At 40.6% G+C, this 24,139-nt stretch overlaps 1 protein-coding gene across 3 annotated transcripts in view; it reads right to left on the reverse strand.

Moving 5' to 3' along the window:
• Nucleotides 1-16,936: 16,936 nt before the first annotated feature.
• CCHR1.PART2H1orf216 (chromosome chr1.part2 C1orf216 homolog) overlaps nt 16,937-24,139 on the reverse strand; it is a 130,249-nt gene continuing 123,046 nt past the window's right edge. For all 3 annotated transcript variants that reach the window (XM_044059960.1, XM_044059959.1, XM_044059961.1), the window contains one exon: nt 16,937-19,694. In XM_044059960.1, coding sequence (XP_043915895.1) covers nt 18,821-19,654 — 834 coding nt within the window. In that variant the 5' untranslated portion in view covers nt 19,655-19,694 and the 3' untranslated portion in view covers nt 16,937-18,820. The remainder of the gene's footprint in view (nt 19,695-24,139) is intronic.

A 24,139-nucleotide genomic window follows, 5' to 3' on the forward strand; every position in this document is an offset into this window, starting at 1 on the left:
AGCCAAAAAAAAGGTTCCTGGGTTAAAAAGGGTGCAGTCCATTTTGTACGGGGCTTTGGTTTTAGTGGATAAGGTCCAACAAGGTTGGGAAACCAGGCTCAGTCTATGTGTGCAAAAAATTTTTTTGTTTTAAAAAGGGGTGAGGGAAATTTTTGGTAAATGGGGGAAAATTTTTTTTAGTGGTATAAATTTCCAACAAGGTTGGAGTCCAAAGGGGTCAGTCCTTTTGGTGTTCGGAGAAACCGGTTTTCCCGGAGTAAAGGGGCCTTTTCCCCCAATTTTTGGGGGCCCAGGTTTTCGGGCTTTTGTGGTTAAACCCAACAAGGGGGGAACCAAAGGGGGCAGTCTTTTGGTATTCGGTTGAAAAGGTTTTCCCGGAGTTAAACCGCTCAACCAATTTTGGGACCCAAAAATGTCTTAGTGGTAAATTTTCAAAAACAAGGTTTGGAAAACCAGGGCTCAGTCTATTTAAAAGCTGGAAAATTCCCAGTTAAAAGGGCCTTTCCCATGGAAGCGTTAGGTTTGGCTTTTACAAAATGAAAAAGGTTCCTTGGGTTAAACCAAAGGGGCCCCCATTTTGGTTTGTGGTTAAGTTTTTGGGAAAAGAGTGGCGTTAAACCAGGGGTTTCAGTCTATTTTTGGATGATTGCTAGTTAGAGTTTTCTTTGCGTTTACCTGCAGTGAGAGGATTCCTAGCTCACACAAGTGGGGGGGAACCGAAAGCGATCAGGTCCTCAGTGGCTACTACAAAAGCTGCAACAACAAGGTTCCTGGATTTAAACCAGGGGCTGCAATCCATTTTTGGATGATTGCTGATTAGAGTTTTCTTTGCTTTTAGTTGGAGTGAGAGGATTCTTAGCTCACACAAGTGGGGGGGGGGGGCAAACTGATCAGGTCCTCAGTGGCTACTACAAAAGCTGCAACAGCAAGGTTCCTGGAGTTAAACCAGGGGCTGCAGTCTATTTTTGGATGATTGCTGGTTAGAGTATTCTTTGCTTTTAGCTGGAGTGAGAGGATTCCTTGCTCACACAAGTGTGGGGGGACCCAAAGTGATCAGGTCCACACTGGCTACTACACAAGCAGCAACAACAAGGTTCCTGGAGTTAAACCAGGGGCTGCAGTCTATTTTTGGAAGATGGCTGGTTAGAGTTTTCTTTGCTTTTAGCTGGAGTGAGACGATTCCTTGCTCACACAAGTGGGGGGACCCAAAGCTATATGGTCCTCAGTTGCTACTACACAAGCGGCAACAACAAGGTTCCTGGAGTTAAACCAGGGGCTGCAGTCTATTTTTGGATGCTTGCTGGTTAGGGTTTTCTTTGCTTTTAGCTGGAGTGAGAGGATTCCTTGCTCACACAAGTGGAAGGGCAGGACCCAAGGCGATCAGGTCCTCAGTGGCTACTATTCAAGTGGCAACAATAAGGTTCCTGGGGTTAAACCAGGGGCTTCAGTCTATTTTTGGATGATTGCTGGTAAGAGTTTTCTTTGCTTTTAGCTGGAGTGAGATGATTCCTTGCTCACACAAGTGGGTGGGACCCAAAGCTATCTGGTCCTCAGTGGCTACTACACAAGTGGCAACAACAAGGTTCCTGGAGTTAAACCAGGGGCTTCAGTCTATATTTGGATGCTTGCTAGTTAAAGTTTTCTTTGCTTTTAGCTGGAGTTAGAGGATTCCTTGCTCACAAAAGTGTGGGGGGACCCAAAGTGATCAAGTCCTCATTAGCTACTACACAAGCGCAAACAACAAGGTTCCTGGAGTTAAACCATGGGCTTCAGTCTATTTTTGGATGATTGCTGGTAAGAGTTTTCTTTGCTTTTAGCTGGAGTGAGAGGACTCCTTGCCCACACAAGTGGGGGGTGGGACCCAAAGTGATCAGGTCCTCAGAGGCTACTACACAAGCGGCAACAACAAGATTAATGGAGTTAAACCAGGGGCTGCAGTCTATTTTTGGATTATTGCTGGTCAGAGTTTTCTTTGCTTTTGGCTGGAGTGAGAGGATTCCTTGCTTACACAAATGGGAGGGACCCAAAGCGATCAGGTCCTCAGTGGCTACTACACTAGCAGCAACAACAAGGTTTCTGGAGTTAAACCAGGGGCTGCAGTCTATTTTTGGATGATTGCTGGTTAGAGTTTTCTTTGCTTTTAGATGGAGTGAGAGGATTCCTTACTCACACCAGTGGGGGGTGGACCCAAACGATCAGGTGCTCAGGGGCTACTACATAAGCGACAACAAGGTTCCTGGAGTTAAACCGGGGCTGCAGTCTGCTTTTGATGATTGCTGATTAGAGGTTTTTTTTTGCTTTTATCTGGAGTGAGAGGATTCCTTGCTCACACCAGTGGGGGGTGGATTCAAAGCAATCAGGTCCTCAGTGGCTCTTACACAAGTAGCAACAACAAGGTTCCTGGAGTTAAACAAGGGGCTGCAGTCTATTTTTGGATGATTGCTGGTTAGAGTTTTCTTTGCTTTTAGCTGGAGTGAGAGGATTCCTTGCTCAAACAAGTAGAGGGAGGGAACCAAAGCGATCATGTCTTCAGTGGCTACGACACAGGTGGCAACAGCAAGGTTCCTGGAGATAAAGCAGGGGCTGCAGTCTATTTTTGGATGATTGCTGCTTAGAGTTTTATTTGCTTTTAGCTGGAGTGAGAGGATTCACTTGTTCACACAAGTGTGGGGGGACCCAAAGTGATCAGGTCCACACTGGCTACTACACAAGCGGCAACAACAAGATTCCTGGAGTTAAACCAGGGGCTGCAGTCTATTTTTGGAAGATGGCTGGTTAGAGTTTTCTTTGCTTTTAGCTGGAGTGAGACGATTCCTTGCTCACACAAGTGGGGGGACCCAAAGCTATATGGTCCTCAGTTGCTACTACACAAGCGGCAACAACAAGGTTCCTGGAGTTAAACCAGGGGCTGCAGTCTATTTTTGGATGCTTGCTGGTTAGTGTTTTCTTTGCTTTTATCTGGAGTGAGAGGATTCCTTGCTCACACCAGTGGGGGGTGGATTCAAAGCAATCAGGTCCTCAGTGGCTACTACACAAGTAGCAACAACAAGGTTCCTGGAGTTAAACAAGGGGCTGCAGTCTATTTTTGGATGATTGCTGGTTAGAGTTTTCTTTGCTTTTAGCTGGAGTGAGAGGATTCCTTGCTCAAACAAGTAGAGGGAGGGAACCAAAGCGATCATGTCTTCAGTGGCTACGACACAGGTGGCAACAGCAAGGTTCCTGGAGATAAAGCAGGGGCTGCAGTCTATTTTTGGATGATTGCTGCTTAGAGTTTTATTTGCTTTTAGCTGGAGTGAGAGGATTCACTTGTTCACACAAGTGGTGGTGGGACCCAAAGAAATCAAGTCCTCAGAGGCTACTACATAAGCTGCAACAACAAGGTTCCTAGAGTTAAACCGGGGGCTGCAGTCTATTTTTGGATGATTGCTGGTTTGAATTTTCTTTGCTTTTAGCTGGAGTGAGAGGATTCCTTGCTCCCACAGTGGAGGGCAGGGTGACCAAAAGCAATCAGGTCCTCAGTGGCTACTACACAAGCGGCAACAACAAGATTCCTGGAGTTAATCCAGGGGCTGCAGTCTATTTTTGGATGATTGCTGGTTAGAGTTTTTTGTGCTTTTAGCTGAAGTGAGAGGATTCCTTGCTGACACAAATTGGGAGTGGGGCCAAAGCTTTCAGGTCCTCAGTGGCTACTACACAAACAGCAACAACAAGGGTCCTGGAGTTAAACCAGTGGCTGCAGTCCATTTTTGGATGATTGCTAGTTGGAGTTTTCTTTGCTTTTAGCTGGAGTGAGAGGATTCGTAGCTCACACAAGTGGTGTGGAGGGACCCAAAGCGATCAGGTCCTCATTGGCTACTACAAAAGCTGCTACAACAAGGTTCCTGGAGTTACACCAGGGGCTGCAGTCTATTTTTGGATGATTGCTGGTTAGAGTTTTCATTGCTTTTAGCTGGAGTGAGAGGATTCCTTGCTCACACAGGTGTGGGGGGACCGAAAGCTATATGGTCATTAGTCGCTACTACACAAGCGGCAACAACAAGGTTCCTGGAGTTAAACCAATGGCTGCAGTCTATTTTTGGATGCTTGCTGGTTAGTGTTTTCTTTGCTTTTATCTGGAGTGAGAGGATTCCTTGCTCACACAAGTGGAAGGGCAGCAAGGCGATCAGGTCCTCAGTGGCTACTATTCATGTGGCAACGACAAGGTTCCTGGGGTTAAACAAGGGGTTTCAGTCTATTTTTGGATGATTGCTAGTTAGAGTTTTCTTTGCATTTACCTGCAGTGAGAGGATTCCTAGCTCACACAAGTGGGGGGGAACCGAAAGCGATCAGGTCCTCAGTGGCTACTACAAAAGCTGCAACAACAAGGTTCCTGGAGTTAAACCAGGGGCTGCAATCCATTTTTGGATGATTGCTGGTTAGAGTTTTCTTTGCTTTTAGTTGGAGTGAGAGGATTCGTAGCTCACACAAGTGGGGGGGGGGCCCAAACTGATCAGGTCCTCAGTGGCTACTACAAAAGCTGCAACAGCAAGGTTCCTGGAGTTAAACCAGGGGCTGCAGTCTATTTTTGGATGATTGCTGGTTAGAGTATTCTTTGCTTTTAGCTGGAGTGAGAGGATTCCTTGCTGACACAAATTGGGAGTGGGGCCTAAAGCATTCAAGTCCTCAGTGGCTACTACACAAGCAGCAACAACAAGGGTCCTGGAGTTAAACCAGTTGCTGCAATCCATTTTTGGATGATTGCTGGTTAGAGTTTTCTTTGCTTTTAGCTGGAGTGAGAGGATTCGTAGCTCACACAAGTGGGGGAGGGGACCCAAAGCGATCAGGTCCTCAGTGCCTACTACAAAAGCTGCAACAACAAGGTTCCTGGAGTTAAGCCAGGGGCTACAGTCTATTTTTGGATGATTGCTGGTTAGAGTATTCTTTGCTTTTAGCTGGAGTGAGAGGATTCCTTGCTCACACAAGTGTGGGGGGACCCAAAGTGATCAGGTCCACACTGGCTACTACTCAAGCGGCAACAACAAGGTTCCTGGAGTTAAACCAGGGGCTGCAGTCTATTTTTGGAAGATGGCTGGTTAGTATTTTCTTTGCTTTTAGCTGGAGTGAGACGATTCCTTGCTCACACAAGTGGGGGGGACCCAAAGCTATATGGTCCTCAGTTGCTACTACACAAGCGGCAACAACAAGGTTCCTGGAGTTAAACCAGGGGCTGCAGTCTATTTTTGGATGCTTGCTGGTTAGTGTTTTCTTTGCTTTTAGCTGGAGTGAGAGGATTCCTTGCTCACACAAGTGGAAGGGCAGGACCCAAGGCGATCAGGTCCTCAGTGGCTACTATTCAAGTGGCAACAATAAGGTTCCTGGGGTTAAACCAGGGGTTTCAGTCTATTTTTGGATGATTGCTAGTTAGAGTTTTCTTTGTGTTTACCTGCAGTGAGAAGATTCCTAGCTCACACAAGTGGGGGGGAACCGAAAGCGATCAGGTCCTCAGTGGCTACTACAAAAGTTGCAACAACAAGGTTCCTGGAGTTAAACCAGGGGCTGTAGTCTATTTTTGGATGACTGCTGGTTAGAGTTTTATTTGCATTTAGCTGGAGTGAGAGGATTTCTTGCTCACACAAACCAGAGGCTGCAGTCTATTTTTGGAAGATGGCTGGTTAGAGTTTTCTTTGCTTTTAGCTGGAGTGAGACAATTCCTTGCTCACACAAGTGGGGGGGACCCAAAGCTATATGGTCCTCAGTCGCTACTACACAAGCGGCAAAAACAAGGTTCGTGGAGTTAAACCAAGGGCTGCAGGCTATGTTTGGATGATTGCTGTTTAGAATTTTCTTTGCTTTTAGCTGGAGTGAGAGGATTCCTTGCTCACAAAAGTGTGGGGGGACCCAAAGTGATCAGGTCCTCAGTAGCTACTACACAAGCGGCAACAACAAGGTTCCTGGAGTTAAACCATGGGCTTCAGTCTATTTTTGGATGATTGCTGGTAAGAGTTTTCTTTGCTTTTAGATGGAGTGAGAGGATACCTTGCTCACACAATTGGAGGGGGAGACCAAAGGGATCAGGTCCCCAGTGGCTACTTCACAAGTAGCAACAACAAGGTTCATGGAGTTAAACCAGGGGCTGCAGTCTATTTTGGATTATTGCTAGTTAGACCTTTCTTTGCTTGTAGCTGGACTGAGAGGATTCCTTGCTCACACAAGTGGGTGGGGGACCCAAAGCGATCAGATCCTCAGGGGCTACTACATAAGCGGCAAAAACAAGGTTCATGCAGCTAAACCAAGGGCTGCAGTCTGTATTTGGATGATTGCTGATTAGAGTTTTTTTTTTTTGCTTTTAGCTCGAGTGAGAGGATTCCTTGCCCACAAAAGTGGGGGGTGGGACCCAAAGTGATCCGGTCCTCAGTGGCTACTACAAAAGCTGCTACAACAAGTTTCCTGGAGTTAAACCAGGGGCTGCAGTCTATTTTTGGATGATTGCTGGTTAGAGTTTTCATTGCTTTTAGCTGGAGTGAGAGGATTCCTTGCTCACACAGGTGTGGGGGGACCCAAAGCTATATGGTCCTTAGTCGCTACTACACAAGCGGCAACAACAAGGTTCCTGGAGTTAAACCAATGGCTGCAGTCTATTTTTGGATGCTTGCTGGTTAGTGTTTTCTTTGCTTTTATCTGGAGTGAGAGGATTCCTTGCTCACACAAGTGGAAGGGCAGCAAGGCGATCAGGTCCTCAGTGGCTACTATTCAAGTGGCAACAACAAGGTTCCTGGGGTTAAACCAGGGGTTTCAGTCTATTTTTGGATGATTGCTAGTTAGAGTTTTCTTTGCGTTTACCTGCAGTGAAAGGATTCCTAGCTCACACATGTGGGGGGGAACCGAAAGCGATCAGGTCCTCAGTGGCTACTACAAAAGCTGCAACAACAAGGTTCCTGGAGTTAAACCAGGGGCTGCAATCCATTTTTGGATGATTGCTGGTTAGAGTTTTCTTTGCTTTTACCTGGAGTGAGAGGATTCCTAGCTCACACAAGTGGGGGGGACCCAAAGTGATCAGGTCCTCAGTGGCTACTACAAAAGCTGCAACAACAAGGTTCCTGGAGTTAAACCAGGGGCTGCAGTCTATTTTTGGATGATTGCTGGTTAGAGTATTCTTTGCTTTTATCTGGAGTGAGAGGATTCCTTGCTGACACAAATTGGGAGTGGGGCCTAAAGCATTCAAGTCCTCAGTGGCTACTACACAAGCAGCAACAACAAGGGTCCTGGAGTTAAACCAGTTGCTGCAATCCATTTTTGGATGATTGCTGGTTAGAGTTTTCTTTGCTTTTAGCTGGAGTGAGAGGATTCGTAGCTCACACAAGTGGAGGGGGGACCCAAAGTGATCAGGTCCTCAGTGGCTACTACAAAAGCTGCGACAACAAGGTTCCTGGAGTTAAACCAGTGGCTGCAGTCTATTTTTGGATGATTGCTAGTTAGAGTATTCTTTGCTTTTAGCTGGAGTGAGAGGATTCCTTGCTCACACAAGTGTGGGGGGACCCAAAGTGATCAGGTCCACAGTGGCTACTACACAAGCGGCAACAACAAGGTTCCTGGAGTTAAACCAGGGGCTGCAGTCTATTTTTGGAAGATGGCTGGTTAGAGTTTTCTTTGCTTTTAGCTGGAGTGAGACGATTCCTTGCTCACACAAGTGGGGGGACCCAAAGCTATATGGTCCTCAGTTGCTACTACACAAGCGGCAACAACAAGGTTCCTGGAGTTAAACCAGGGGCTGCAGTCTATTTTTGGATGCTTGCTGGTTAGTGTTTTCTTTGCTTTTAGCTGGAGTGAGAGGATTCCTTGCTCACACAAGTGGAAGGGCAGGACCGAAGGCGATCAGGTCCTCAGTGGCTACTATTCAAGTGGCAACAACAAGGTTCCTGGGGTTAAACCAGGGGTTTCAGTCTATTTTTGGATGATTGCTAGTTAGAGTTTTCTTTGCGTTTACCTGCAGTGAAAGGATTCCTAGCTCACACATGTGGGGGGGAACCGAAAGCGATCAGGTCCTCAGTGGCTACTACAAAAGCTGCAACAACAAGGTTCCTGGAGTTAAACCAGGGCCTGTAGTCTATTTTTGGATGATTGCTGGTTAGAGTTTTCTTTGCTTTTAGCTGGAGTGAGACGATTCCTTGCTCACACAAGTGGGGGGGACCCAAAGCTATATGGTCCTCTGTCGCTACTACACAAGCGGCAACAACAAGATTCCTGGAGTTAAACCAGGGGCTGTAGTCTATTTTTGGATGATTGCTGGTTAGAGTTTTCTTTGCTTTTAGCTGGAGTGAGAGGATTCCTTGCTCACACAAGTGTGGGGGGACCCAAAGTGATCAGGTCCTCAGTGGCTACTACACAAGCGGCAACAACAAGGTTCCGGGAATTAAACCATGGGCTTCAGTCTATTTTTGGATGATTGCTTGTAAGAGTTTTCTTTGCTTTTAGATGGAGTGAGAGGATGCCTTGCTCACACAATTGGAGGTGGAGACAAAAGGGATCAGGTCCCCAGTGGCAACTTCACAAGTAGCAACAACAAGGTTCCTGGAGTTAAGCCAGGGGCTGCAGTCTATTTTTGGATTATTGCTAGTTAGAATTTTCTTTGCTTGTAGCTGGAGTGAGAGGATTCCTTGCTCGCACAAGTGGGGGGTGGGACCCAAAGCGATCAGGTCCTCAGTAGCTACTAAACAAGCGGCAAAAACAAGGTTCATGCAGCTAAACCAAGGGCTGCAGTCTATTTTTGGATGATTGCTGATTAGAGGTTTATTTTGCTTTTAGCTCAAGTAAGAGGATTTCTTGCCCACAAAAGTGGGGGGTGGGGCCCAAAGTGATCAGGTCCTCAGTGGCTACTACATAAGCGGCAACAACAAGGTTACTGGAATTAAACCAGGGGCTCCAGTCTGTTTTTGGATGATTGCTGGTCAGAGTTTTCTTTGCTTTTAGCTGGAGTGAGAGGATTCCTTGCTCACACACGTGGGGGGGACCGAAAGAGATCAGGTGCTCATTGGCTACTACACAAGCGGCAACAACAAGGCTCCTGGAGTTAAACCAGGGGCTGCAGTCTATTTTTGGATGATTGCTTGTTAGAGTTTTTTGGCTTTTAGCTGGAGTGAGAGGATTCATTGCTCACACATGTGAGTGGGGGGGAGGGGGGCAAGGCAATCAGGTCCTCAGTGGCTACTACACAAGCAGCAACAACAAGGTTTCTGGAGTGTAACCAGGAGCTGCAGCCTATTTTTGGATAATTGCTAGTTAGTATTTTCTTTGCTTTTAGCTGGAGTGAGAGGATTCTTGCTCACACAAGTGGGTGGGGGACCCCAAGTGATCAGGTCCTCAGTGGCTACTACATAAGTGGCAACAACAAGGTTCCAGGAGTTAAACCAGGGGCTGCTGTCTATTTTTCGATGACTGCTGGTTAGAGTTTTGTTTTGCTTTTAGCTGGAGTGAGAGGATTCCTTGCTCACACAAGTGGGGAGTGGGACCCAAAGCGATCAGGTCCTCAGTGGTTACTACACAAGCGGCAACAACAAAGTTACTGAAGATAAACCAGGGGCTGCAGTCTATTTTTGGATGATTGCTGGTTAGAGTTTTCTTTGCTTTTAGCTGTAGTGATAGGATTCCTTGCTCACACGAGTGGGGGATGGGGGTCCCAAAGCAATCAGGTCCTCAGTGGCTACTACACAAGCAGCAACACAAGGTTCCTTGAGTTAAACCAGGGGCTACAGTCTATTTTTGGATGATTGCTGGTTAGAGTTTTCTTTGCTTTTGGCTGGAGTGGGAGGATTCCTTGCTCAGTCAAGTGGGGGGGGCCCAAAGCGATCAGGGCCTCAGTGGCTTTAGAGATACTACACCTGGAGGGCTTTCAGCTGCAAATCTTGGGTTTCTAGTAAGGAGATATTTTAACTAATAATGCATTAAAATATCAGCATGCCTTGCACATTGATTTGCTACTAGTGTATTAAAGTATCAGTAAATTTATGTAAAACTACATTATCCTTGAGGTATCAGCCAAGTTAATTAAAATCTATCTTAACCACATATCTTTGGTGGCATTTAACTGTCTTCTTATATGGCCAATATGGAAGTTCAGCCTTCTTTTACTGTGTCTGTAACCAGCCTTTTGACATGTGTTGTTATCAGGCTATGTAATGACTGCCTAATTCTTACCAGTAACCAGCAGCTACTACCTGATCTTTATGATAACATCGGTGAGAAGTAGTTACACAACCTGGAGGTCATCCTCTCACCCAAACAATAACAGGTAAGCTTCTCACAACCCCAGCTTTACCGGTAAATGCACACATTGCATTTACATATGCTGAGTATGTGCAGAAATCACTCCTAGAGCTTCACAAAATCAGGACAACCAAGCCTCAACTTCAAATCAATTATTATGCCACCACCCTCACCTAGCATGCATAATATAAAGTCATTTAGTACAAGGAGACACAACATTGCAAACCCTAAACCATCTGCTTCTGTTACATATGTACATGTCATTTATTTATTATTTATTTATTCACATTTGTTTACTGGGAAAGTCCACTGGGCCTAAAGAGCCCATTTTCAGTGGATGCCTGGGGAAAAAAGCTCCAACAGTAAGTCAGTATAGTGGTATATAAAAGAAAATCTTAGAAATTGTTAGATATATGTAATATTAAAGCAAAGAACTAGAGGTTTTATACAGACATACAATAGGAATGCATATTAACATATATGTATTTACAATATGATTGTACAAAGGCAAAGGTAATGTACACAAATCAGCATTTTTGAAAGGTATTATATGGAGAAAAAAGCTAGTGTGCAAGATCAGTATATGATGAATCATGTAATGAGATATTTACTGATTAAAATAGTTTGAAATACAAGCAAGGTTAGGCACAGTACATTTTGAAATTTAGTAGAGATAAGGCAGTCATACAGAGATATTTACAGTCCAGTGGGTTCAGTAGTGTGTCAGTGAGTATAAAGTACGTTATGAGATGGAGAGAAATATTTAGATAGAGTAGATGTGAAAACGTAGTGATAAGGAAGAGTGCAAAGGGTGTAGCGGCAGGGGAGGCGAAGTATGTTGTTGGAGGTGAGGAATCAGGTAATGGAGGATTGAGAGGTAGGGCAGCTACATTACCATTGGGAGAAGAGGTGCTGCTGCAGAGATATTTTAAAGGAGGCAATTTTGCTTGAGGTTCTGATAGATATTGGGAGAGAATTCCATAGCTTGGCAATAGAAAAGGAATAGAGTATGTCACTTGGTGTAAGTTTTGGTTTGTGTACTTGCAAGAGAAGTTGATTTTTGGATCTGAGTGGCCTGTTTGGGTGGTAGTGGGTTAACACAGAGGAGGGGGCTGTGCAATCAGTGGGTTTTTATATAATTTTGTGTGCTGTGAGTAGTTGCAGGTAAGTTAGATAATGTGGAAATTTAAGCCAGTTAAGCTGTGTATAGAGATGCAGTGATGAGAAGAATATTTTGTGTTGGTCGCAAATTTGATGACCTTGTTATAACAGGTTGTGAGTTTAGTTTTTTGGGAGGAATGGATATTGGTGAGGAGGGGGGCACCATACAAGAGAGATGGAAGGAGAAGGGTTGAGGCAAGGGTATGCTTTCCACTGCAGCTGATGAATTGTTTATGCCTGTAGAGGGTGCCTAATTTTTGGTGTGTTTTTTGATATTATTGTGGATGTGGAGGTCATCTATAGTCACTCCGAGTAGTTTTGTATGGGAGATAACTTCTTTAGTGTTATTATTTTGAGAGTGAATGATAAAGTCAGTGTTGTTGATAAAGAGATTTTTTTGGGGAGTGAAAAATTGTAATTTAGTTTTGTTTGGGTTTAGCGCTAGGTGATTATTAGCCATCCAGTTTTCAGTAGAAGCAAAGGCATCTTGGGTTTTTTGTAGAAGTTCAGTTGTAGATATAGCCAAACAGATAATGGTTGAGTCATCTGCATATTGCATAACAGACCCAATTTTTAGAGTGGAGTAAAAGTTGTTTACAAAAATGCTGAAAAGAAGGGGTCCTAAAATGGAGCCCTGCAGAACTCCTGTGGGGGACACAAGAAATGGAGAGGAAGAATTGAGCCATTTGGTGGATTGTTGTCTGTTGTTTAAGTAGTTAGCAAACTGGTTAAGAGTTGGGGGGATACCTAGATCAGAACATTTAATGAGGAGTGGAGAGTGGAACATTGTATCAAATGCTTTAGAGAGGTCGAGAAACAATGAGGATACAATTTTATCATTGATTCTGGCTTGATTAACTATGTCCATAAAGGAAATAAGAGCTGTGGCTGTGCTGTGGCACGGCCGAAACCCATGCCTGGTTTGAGATAGGAGATGATTTTGCAGTAGAAAGTTGAGTAGCTGATGGTGAATACATTTTTCCAGAGAGGGGAGAGAATAGTGATGGGATGGCATTTAAGGATGTCGGCATTGTTACCTCCTTTGTGAAGAGGAAGTATATATGCTTTTTTCCAGATGGTGGGAACATGGGACACTTGAAGAAAAAGGTGGGTTGGGTGGAGTTTATAGTGACTTGTACATGAGGTGGAACTGGATGGCAGTTGAAATTGGAGTTAGTTTGGGCAAAGGTGGTGATGAGTTTATCTATAGTTTCAATTAAATATGAGTTGAAGGGGGTGGTTATTTCTTCCATTTTTTTATCTGGGAAGGGGCAGGGTTATTTTTGGTTCCATGGTTAATTAAGGATGAGCTAGAGCTCCAAAATTTATTTGGATTTTGTTTGCTATTTTTTGGAGGTTTAGATATTTTTTTGTCATTAATAACAAGACACTTTGTTTGATTATGGAGCTGTTTAAATTCTAGGAGATCATTGGGGTTTTTGTACTTCAGCCATTTTTTCCAGATTTTGTCCCTGATATTCATGGTTTTCTTGGTAGCTTTGGAGAGCCAGACAGTGTGCTTAGTCTTTGCTCTTTTTTCCTTAATGGGGCTAGTCTGTTTAAGGTGTTAAGGAATGTTGGGCTAAAGAGCTCGCCAGCATCATCTAGGGGACATATTTTTAGAGGATTCCAATTGATATTTCTCAGGATTTCATTAAGAATTGAGGGGTCAAAGTTTTTTAGATTTCTAGTTTGTTTGATGTGGTATTGGGACTGTAGATGTAAATGTCTAAGTAATGCAAGACTGCATTGTTATACATATGGATTCTAGTTTCACTAGTCTTGATAAGAATAAGATGATAGTCAATCATATTTCCAGTGCCAGGATCTGGTAGTGGTCCATGTGAGTATGAATGAATGTAAGTGTTCAACTCAAAGGAGCATACAGAGAGAGAGAGAGAGAGAGAGAGAGACATGATGGACCTATGTATGCGTGCATCCAACACAGGCTATACTCTTGTCCTGAGTCAAAGTCTACCATATCCATATGATGCTCAGAGTAAAAAAAAAGATAATTGAGTTTATTTAATAATTGGCTAAGTAGCTGGTGTACTTCTAGGAGATCCCTGCATGTGTCCGCTTGTACAGACTTACTTTCTTTGCAAAGGATGGCATGCAACTTTAGTATCATTGCTTGTGCATACTGAGCAAAGCTTTTACTGCCCCTGTATTTCCTTTTTTATGTACAGGCCATCCTTGGACATCACAGCACGCCAAAAAACAGCTCACTAGATACTAATCCTGACCATATCTGTGCTGGATATCTAAATAACAAGATGGCTGCTCATAACACTCTTCTGCTACTTGAACACATCCATGTTACTGTAGTAACACAAACATAGCATCAGTGCAGAGATTTCCCACTAAACCCAGGTTCAGTCCTTATCACACTTTAGACCCACCATAAGTAGCTGCAAGAGAGTATCAGTATTTGTCAGACACTCCATTATCTCTCCATTTATTCCTCTTGACTTGGTTATCTACCCACATAAATAAACTCTACAACAAAAGAAAAAAATCCTAAATGCCAGCAACAAATTGCAATCTACTAATCTGATGGACCCCAACAGGAAAATCAGTAAAGAGCTGAAATCATCATTAGGAAGGTCAAAGTCAACATAAACTGAAAACAGAATAACAGGGAAAGCCTATGATAATTGCAAATCATTCTTCAGCTGTGTATAAAAATTAAGAAATAGTTCCCAACAGTGCTTTGAGTTAAACCACAATGGTAATACCCACTTTGGCCCAATGTATACTGCTAGCATATTAGCAAATGCATCTAGTGCTAATTTCATACCAGCTACATTTATAGCTATTCCATGAATAGTTTTGTTCCAACTCCGTCCAACGGTTACTATGGATCAGTCATGACCACCCTCACCAAAGCCAAAGCTGCCATGTCCATTGTCCCAAATAATATTCCTGCATGACTAATTACTAATGCCAAACATGCCCTATCAGAGTCCCTCCTAAAGTATTTTTACAAAGACTGTGTATAGGTATGTATCTGAAGTGTAGCAAAAGAAGGTCCTATTTATGACGCTGGTAAGTACAGTCACATTAGCCTAATGAATCCAATTTACAAAACCATGGAACGCATCAAATGAGATTGTGTAAACACAGACATAGATAACCTCATTCCACTTCATGTTCACCATCTCTGCTTCACCAAGCCTAGGTCATGCCAACTCAGCCTAGTGAACTTCTTCAAAGGGGTCACAGAGGTTGTGGATGACAACCACACGTTTCCCACAGCACAGCTTGAGCTGGGTAAAGCCTTTAGTGTAATTCCACTTACTGACTGTTAAGGTCAACATCAGTCTGTATATTGTGAGGTAGATAGCAAAGGGGCTGCCAGAGAGAACACACATAAAACATCTGGGGCCACTTCAGAAAGTAAAAGGGAGATGAGATATCCCTCAGGACCTTTCCTAATTGGTATTTACTTCTCTAATCATTAGACCAAAAATACAGTCTTATAGCTAATTAAATGTTCTGTATATATTACAAGATCGATGTTTGAAGACATCGGACAACATGTGGCCGACACCATATGGTCGATGTCTTCAAACATCGACCTTATAAAAAGACAAAAAAGAAAAGAAAAAAGTATGTTTGCTCAAATTCAATAGCATTTTACGGGTCAATATTATATTCTCAAAAGCCGACAATGTCGAATCTGACATTGTCAACACGAGAATATCGAATGCTCAGAATCTCGAGTGTGTAAACAGAAATCTCCATAAGGGGAGATTTCCATTTACTGCAATGTAGTGCGGTCTCGTAGTTGGTATATTTATGTAGCCGGGATTGTGGAGGACACAGCCCCCCACGTGGTGGATGCAGAGGGGCTTGCCTCCCTGCTGAACCCCATTAGGGTACTTTTTTCTTTTCTTTTTTGTCTTTTTATAAGGTCGATGTTTGAAGACATCGACCATATGGTGTCGGCCACATGTTGTCCGATGTCTTCAAACATCGATCTTGTAATATAGACCCCATTTTACTACAGTTTGGTCTATTCCTTAGAGATAACAGGTGTGAAGAAAATCAATTCAAACTACATGCAAAAATACAGTATTGGCCAAATCTGGAAAACAAAGCTGTTCCATGACATGTTTCATAATCAGCTGACATCTCCAACCTGATTCAAGTCATCAGGGATCTTGGTACCTTCACTGACAATTCCCTCTCCTTTGACAATCACATCACTCCTACATATTCTCAAACTAATAGCACCACAAACACCTATACTAAGGATTTATATCTTCACTTACAGATAAATAGGTTGGCATGATAGATTCAGCTCCCAAAATGTAACCCATCTCTGGAATAAACAGAAGGGAACACTCATCACTTTTAAGGTGAACCTTGTTTATTCACTTTCTCAGATTCAAATTCTCCCCATGTCTGTTTTGCATAATCGTCCTAACTTCCTGGTAGTCGGGGGTGCAATATGGAGGGTGGGAGGTGACAAGGCTTTAATGGTCCTTGAACAGATCTGTCATGTAGATTATATGAACCTATGACAATACAATAGTACTTTAGTGTAAAAGATTAATATGGCCAGACATTTGTAAACAAGTAAAATCAAAATATTTGCTAGATTTGCTAGACTTCCATCTGGATTACAATAGTTCTAAACGTTATTGTATCAAATTTTGAACTGGAAAATGTGATAAGGACGACTGCTGCACATGGAGGCAGTTTTCCCATATTGTATAGGACTGTGTTCAGTGATGAGGGCTATACTATATTATGCTGTATTCACAGCACCTCATCTATGAATGCACATGTTGATGGGTCTGAGCTATATAACTGCCTTTAGTGATGTCAGTATAGTACAGAGGTCTGTTCTAGGAAAGCCCCTGTGACACACAGTTAGTCTGAAAATGTATGTGTGTGTGTGTGTGTGTGTGTGCGTGTGTGTGCGTGTGTGTGTGTGTGTGTGTGTGTGTGTGTGTGTGTGTGTGTGTGTGTGTGTGTGTGTGTGTGTGTGTGTGTGTGTGTGTGTGTGTGCGTGTGTGCGTGTGTGCGTGTGTGTGTGTTTATGTTCATGTCCCATGAAAGAAATTGCAGATAATGATGCAATTTCCTCTATGGGGCAGGGACATGGAGGAAATTGCATCATTACCTGCAATTTCCTGCATGGGGCACTGACATGGAGGAATTTGCAGGTAATGATACTGAAGTTATTGCTAAGCTTGTTGACAGCTAGAATTATTTACAATTTTATATATCATGAACTACATGTTAAGTGCACGAACAAGCACAATGCAAATCAAAGGCCTTGTTTTTCTATGGTACTTTCCAATTCTGCTGACTTTTTCTTGCCCTGGGTTTCACTGAAAAAGTGAGATAAAGTTGTACAAGGAATGTAGGGTAACAGCTGACTGTCAGCAAAAAAATGGTTGATATTCACTATGCAAAGTGAAATAAACCATATAGATAATTTATAAGGCCATGTATTTAGGGTTTATATACAGCTCAGAACTCCGAATGCAAATTGCACAGCAAGGGACACAAACTACTGCAGTTCAGCGCAGACAACTGGTTTTATTTGATTTATTTCTTCATTCTTACAATAGATGGCATGTTTTAATGCAGTCATATACATTTAGTGCATTACAAGCATGCAAATATAATGACTAAGGTTTTGAAGAAACAAGGCCTAAAGAGATGACTGTAATCGTTAAAAGCCACCACTGAATGAGTTAAGCGTTAACTATGACATGCATTCTATGTACGCATTTCTGCTATGTAATAGCGGCATAAACAGACATGGATAGTACACATGGAATCCCTTGCAAGGAGAGGGTTTTATGAAGCTTGGGTAGGTCATGTTTAGGAATATCCATGCTAAGCACATTGTCTCCAATAGTGTCAAAAGAATATAGGCCTATGATTTAATACTGATAGGAAATACAGAACAGCATAACATGGGGGGTGGTAGAGAAATTAATAAAATAAAAAGCACTTTGGATGTTTACAGTGTTTTTTTTTTCAATGCAAGACCAGGAAAGAAAAAGAAAAACTAAAACCATTTGTAAACAAACATTCAAATAACTTAGCTAAAATTTTAGTTCAGTGATACACATACAAAAAAATTGTGCTCAATTACATTAGATATGAGGGTAACATGAGATGCAGTTTAAACATCCGCCATATTTATAACAGTAAGTATTATGCAACAGAGTTAAACAGGCATTGTAATTATTAACAGTGCAAAGTCAGCATGATGTTTCATGATAATTTATTTCCATTAAGCTGTAAATTATGAAAATAAAATGTCTCAAACTGTAAATTGTATGATTCTTTTTTACTAGTGTTAAAATAGCTTTACTTGTAGAGCTTTGATTTGAAAAAGAGGAGATAAAAATTTTAGCCGTCTTTAGACAATAACACATTTATACTGTGATGGTTTGCTTGCATCTGTCCTCCTCACAAAGCATGGTGTACCTACCCCTGAAAAAGAGAGCTATGCCTATACTGGCAGCTGGAATGGCAGCAGTATACCTGATCTGTCTTTGGTTTACACTGTTTGAAATGCACAGCCATGTTTCCTCCTCTCACCTTTCACATACCACATGGAGCATGTAAGAATGTAAATATTTTTACAATTGTAGCAAATTTAAGCAGCACATAGTTGTATGCATTTAGCTTCATAGGCAGGCCACATAAATTAAAAGAATAAATCACGCAAAGGTTTGCTCTGAAATACAGCAAAAGTGCTGGAACTCCTATTCTTTGTATCATGTGCTGGAATGTGTACTAAATGAGAGAAGCTCAGGAGAAGGCATGTTCATTTATAGGATATGAATGTTGAAAGGAGACTGTGTACAGATTGGTATATATTATTACTGCACCATAGAGCTGAAAAACAAGCATTATCTCACAGAAACCATTATAATGTGAACATAACACACCAGAAGACTTGGTACCACACTGTAATAGTCCGCAATATGGTAACACATCACCCTTCAGCTATTGACATAATATATTCTAAAAAGTGGGGCACAGAGTCTGTTTCTTGGTTGCTCACTCTAAACAATAAAATACATTTTCATAATTTTAGGGTGCAAAGTGAGTGAAACAGCAGTATTAAATATTTGACAATGAAATTAGACTATTGATTATGGTACCTGTAGATATGGTTCAATATCTAGTGCATATGGGCAGCATGTCAAATATTGGACTGAGTTTTCCAGTGCAACAGTTAGCTGAATGAACTTTTAATTTTTCACCTTAGCTGTTATGCAGAAATATAGTAAGCAAAAATTAAAAAAAAATGAAAACTGCTGATGTTTGGATCATCATAAGCATGCAACATTGAAAGAAACTGGTATAAAATAATAAAGTACATTTATATAAACAGATGCAGGTTGTTATAGAACCATAATTTTTGCCAGAATTAGCTGAGTCAGTTTTGCACATTGATGTCCTCTTGGAGTGTTGTACCTCTTCTGATGTATTTCAGTAATTCTTTCCGATTGTCCAGTATAGTATCATAGCTTGCTTGCAAGCGATTCTGCTGATCAATGACTTTTTGCTGGAGACTACGGATCCAGCGAAGTAATGCAAGTCTACGGTACATGATTAGCTGAACCTGATGCTTTTCTTTTTCCCTCTCCTTGAATATCTTATGGTCCTGCAGGTCCTGTACAGCCTCCAGAATAGTAGGAAGTAAAGTTTCAGAGTCTGAGGAAGAATCACTGTCTGCATCATTACTATGAATCTCATTTTCCAAAATATTTTTATCAGGTATAGTTGCCCCTTCCCCTTCCCAAACATTTCCAGTACTGCTGTCTGGACTGTCAATACTCAATGAACTGCTGGCATATCCAATGTCTTCTAAGGGAGACCCAGCTGATTTATTGCACTCATCTTTGGCAGGGCATTTGATAATGTTTTGCTTGCCTGTAGAGCAAATGTCTGTTCCTTCTGGCACATAATTACCACATTCTGAGGGAGAGTGATTTAGCTCATCTGTTGTCACAGCTTTAAGAACACCATTAAGTTTATTTTCCATTCCTTCTTTTCCTGCATAAGATGAGTGTTTTTCCAAGAGATTTATACAGTTTTTTGATTGCTCTATTATTGTTTCAGTATTCATTTCTGCAACCATGTGGATTAGGTTTTCATTATTCTCAAATGGCTTACCTAAGAAGTTGCAGTTCTTGTCCTGTAAGTAGTCTCTTGCGCAAATAAATTTAGAACTTAAGTTTCCTTCATGAAGTGCCGAATTTTGAGACATTTCAGTTTGTTGCACCGAGATAATCACTTTATGCTTTTATCTGGTAAAAAGATAACAATGACAGTGAATAGATTGGTTAAGTAACACAAGGATGAACATGTTCTTTCAGATTTTTGATAGCTGTATGCAATGCACGTGACCATGGATCAAAACCTGCCTTGTGTCTTGTCTTTCTTATGTTTACTCTTCAGAAAGTATGTCCTAAATACTTCAGAGAGCTGGAACTAGTTTCAAGTATGTCCTCAGGAAAAATAGACAGACACAGAACTGCAGTGAATTTGTGAACCAGTGTGCCTAACACAAATTCCTCTAGTGTTTATAAATGCAGCTCTTTAGTATTCTCAGCAGGCAGTTTTCATTTATAGTCTTGCAGATTCATGTGCATATGATTAATGTATATTCATCAGTCATAGTGCTTTGCAACAGAGCTATGTTAACATGTAGAATGATAGCAACAAAGGTTCAACAAATAACATTTATAACATTTTTCAGGTTTTATGTCTTTTACTACCAGTATGAATGAGAAAGACACATAATTAAAGCAACGTGAAAAATCATTGTTAAACTATTGGTATTCAGGAGCCTTTATAATGCATTATACTTATTAAAAGACCACAATAACTATGCAGAAAATGACGAAGATTAATATATGCAAATGTCATAAGACACTGAAAATTATGGGAGATCAAAAGAGTATGATAAAATGATTCATACACAAGCACTACCATACCGTTTCAGAACAGAATAGTGGGGCTGAACATGCCATTTTATAGTATTCATCTGTTGTTATCTATGTCAGCAGTGAGGCAGTTAGCATTGCAGGAAGTAAGAAATGTGAGGCTGTACGAGTGTGTGTGTGTGTGTGTGTGTGTGTGTGTGTGTGTGTGTGTGTGTGTGTGTGTGTGTATACGCTTGTGCGAAGGTACTCTGTCCATGTTAATAATGCATAACCCTCAATCTGACAATAACCCTGCCTGCCTGCCTAATGCTCAGGTCTTCCTCTTCTGTCACACTTCAATCCCTCACAGACTGCAAGATCATAAAGCTCTTCTAATGCCTTCTCTGTTTCTATACCATATCCTTAAGCTACTGCTCAGGCTTTATTGATTCTATTCTTTTTAACTCTCTCTCACTATCTATCTGCATCAGTAATTTGCTGGCTGCTATTTTCCTAACTGAAACTAACATTCTATTTGCATGTACTATAACAGTCAGTGTTACACATTACAGCACCTATGTACGTTTTTTTGGACACTATCTACATCATGTATGATGAGAGTGACTATTATGGTCTGTAATGTTTTAACTGTATAGAATTGTCTAGCTGTGTAGTAATATACTACAACATCTTGTAACCGTTTGTTCTTTCAACTTATTTTTTGTATAGTATTTCTAATGTAATTTCTATTGTATTGTATTTTACTGTATTTGTATTGTATTGTATGTGGAGCTATTCTCCCCGGGCCTCTGCTGAAAACGGGTTCTGTAGACCCAGTCAGACCACCCCGGTAAACAAATGTCAAATAAATACATAATAAACCCTAATCCTACACATTAACTTAAAAAAAACTATTGCTAAACAAATCACTTACAGACTGGTATTATGGTGGTGTTTTAGTGTAAATCTTGCAAAAGGAATGTGCTTTCATTTTATGATGATGTGCATTTTTGATAGTGTGGTAGTTTGAAAAATCATGCTAACTGTTTTATGTTTGATTTAATGATATTTTGCTCTTCCACAGTATAACTGTGTGTATGTATATCCAACACATTGAATATATTATTGTGCATCTGCCAATGATACACTGTGTTCACAACTAATATCCAGATCAAAGTTCTCATTACTGTTAACAGTTTTAATAGCACACAACATTTCTGTAATACCTCTCCAAGGGGTAATTCATATCACTTCCTCTGCTATCCACTCTTAATTTACATTGTATTGTATCCTTTAACATTTTAACCAGTGCATTACAATCATTATTCAGCAAGTTTAGTCTCCAGTTATTCAGAATTTCTTTCTCTTTTTTTTTTCCTTTTCCTTAAAAATGTAATTATACTGGCATATGTACATGTATACTCAATTATAACTTTCTTATACCATTCATTAAAAACTAGTAACAGTTGTTGTAATTGCCATTGTTTCAGACTGGAGCAGTATGTGCAATCTATACCTTTAACTCCAGGTACGAACTTTTCTCAGCTTTTCTTTTTCACAAACCCATGTGTAATTCTTTCATATTTATATTTTTTATAAATACTAAATATCACAATGACATTTCGCATTTGTCTGACTCATATTGTTACTATACTGTACTATGTATATGCCTTCCATGTTGTTTCTTATGAGCTTCTCTTCAGCTTTTATCTTGCCTTTCATATTTGTTCTAGCCCCTGTAACAGCAATCTTCGTACTTTTATGCTTGACCATTTTCGAAGAAAAGATAAATATTTCTTCTTCTTTCCCCTTAACATAAAACATCTGCCATTTCTCCCAGTTTGCCTCTTTATTCTTTTTGTCTGAAAAGACCAGTTGAAAGACTTCCATATGCTCTTCATATAGACCTGTTGTTTCACTATTTAGCTGTACTGCTTTCTGTACATAATCCGTTTGGTGGTTCTTTTTGGCTGAGCTAAACTACTACCTATATTGCTTGATTTTCCTTTAAACCTTGAACTTTTATACCAAACGCAAAGATTTGAGTGATTGTTCCATATTTTAGCGAATATCAATATGATCTATATTTATTTTATATATATATATATATATATATATATATATATATATATATATATATATATATATTACGTACATTTCTTGCACATGTATTTAGTATTTTCTAACTAACAAAGTATTGGGCCAGATTATAAAAGAGTTGCTCTCATGCTCTCAGTGTAAGTCTGCCCTGATTCTGAAAGACTTGCTGTCAATGTAAGTAACTAACTTTGGTGTAAGGCCTATCTATAAAAAGACTTACTGTGGGAACCAGATTTCAAAACACCTGCTTTCAGCCTGATCTCAGTTTAAATGGTCACACTGAGAGCAAGTCTTTTGGAATCAGGGTCATTATGTATGAACTTTGAATCTTGTCTAGTTTTCTGACTTCCAACTTTTTTAATACTGTTTGATCCAAACCCAAAAATCATCTCAAGAAAGAAGTTTGTTCTTAGATTAAGTGCTTCACATGAAGACCTTGCATAATGGTTAAGGTCTTCTCCTCATAAGCACAAAGTAAAGGGTTTGATTCAGATCACAAGTTATTGACTAGGCTTAACATGGCATTCAGGGCAGTTAGCTTATAGTTCTCATGGGAGTAAGTAATTGCTAATGTCTCAAAATCAATCAAGCTAATGGGGAGGGGTGTCAGTTACTATTAACTTTCTCTTGCATTAAAGTCTTCTACATTTCTTTTCTTTGAAAACTACTGACATATTATATGGGATTGAATGCCGTCAACACTATCTTTAAAAATGTAGGTGACAGAATCAAAAACATGGAGTTAAATTCCACCAGAGGTACCTGTTAATATGCAAAAATCAATTGACTTTAAGGGTGTACAGTAAATGTGCCCTGCTTCCTTGGGTAACATTCACGCTTTGCCACACACAAATACCCAAAATGAGCTTTACACAGCACAGATACAGATCAGACTTATAATAATTACATTTTAATATGTCACCCACCAAAAAAAAGTCTGGTATCTCTCTATGCAATCTTACCAATAAAACATAAAATGTGGCCATTATTATTTTGCATACATACACTCTCAGGATTTTATAGAATGGGTAAATAAATGATAATGCCCCAGCATCTCCTTCTCAAGTTTTTGTTAAAACAAACAAATCAAGAATAGGCATTGCTCTTTGCTCTTAAAATAAATTGACATCTAAATATTTAAATTGTAGCAATGCACCCTTCAAAGTCACTCTTTAAAAAGCAGATAACATTTAAGATGAGTACTAAAATGCATTCATAATAATTCATTAGTTAAAGCTTTTTTCATTAGAAGTGAATAAGCAGTCAATACAAAGCTTGCACAAGAAATTGAAAATAAATATTTATTTATTTATTTTTTATGTATTTCTATCAGTTGACCAGATAGGTAGACTGGACTACTGACCCTTTCCAGCCACAACCCAAGCTCACAGAGAATTTGACAATACAATGAAAGTTATAGTATATGAATAGGCAAAGAAAAAACAGAAAATAATTATGTAACACGATTTCAGCATTGTATAGTAGCATTGAGCTTGCACCATAATGTATGTCAGGAGAAAGAAAACACAAGTAGAACAAATACTATGTACAAAGTGTATGTAAACCCTTATTCCATGCTCAGTCAAATTTAAACAGACAAATAATATCTAACAACACCTCCTATGAGCTAAACAGCCACTGACTGTTTTAACTGATTGTAACTAAAGACATACTTTCCAGCCTAACATTTCTATAATTCCTTTACCTTCTAATGTTCCTTCTCTCTA

Source organism: Protopterus annectens, chromosome 1.part2 (assembly GCF_019279795.1).
Source record: "Protopterus annectens isolate FY-2018-M chromosome 1.part2, PAN1.0, whole genome shotgun sequence".
Taxonomy (NCBI): domain Eukaryota; kingdom Metazoa; phylum Chordata; order Ceratodontiformes; family Protopteridae; genus Protopterus; species Protopterus annectens.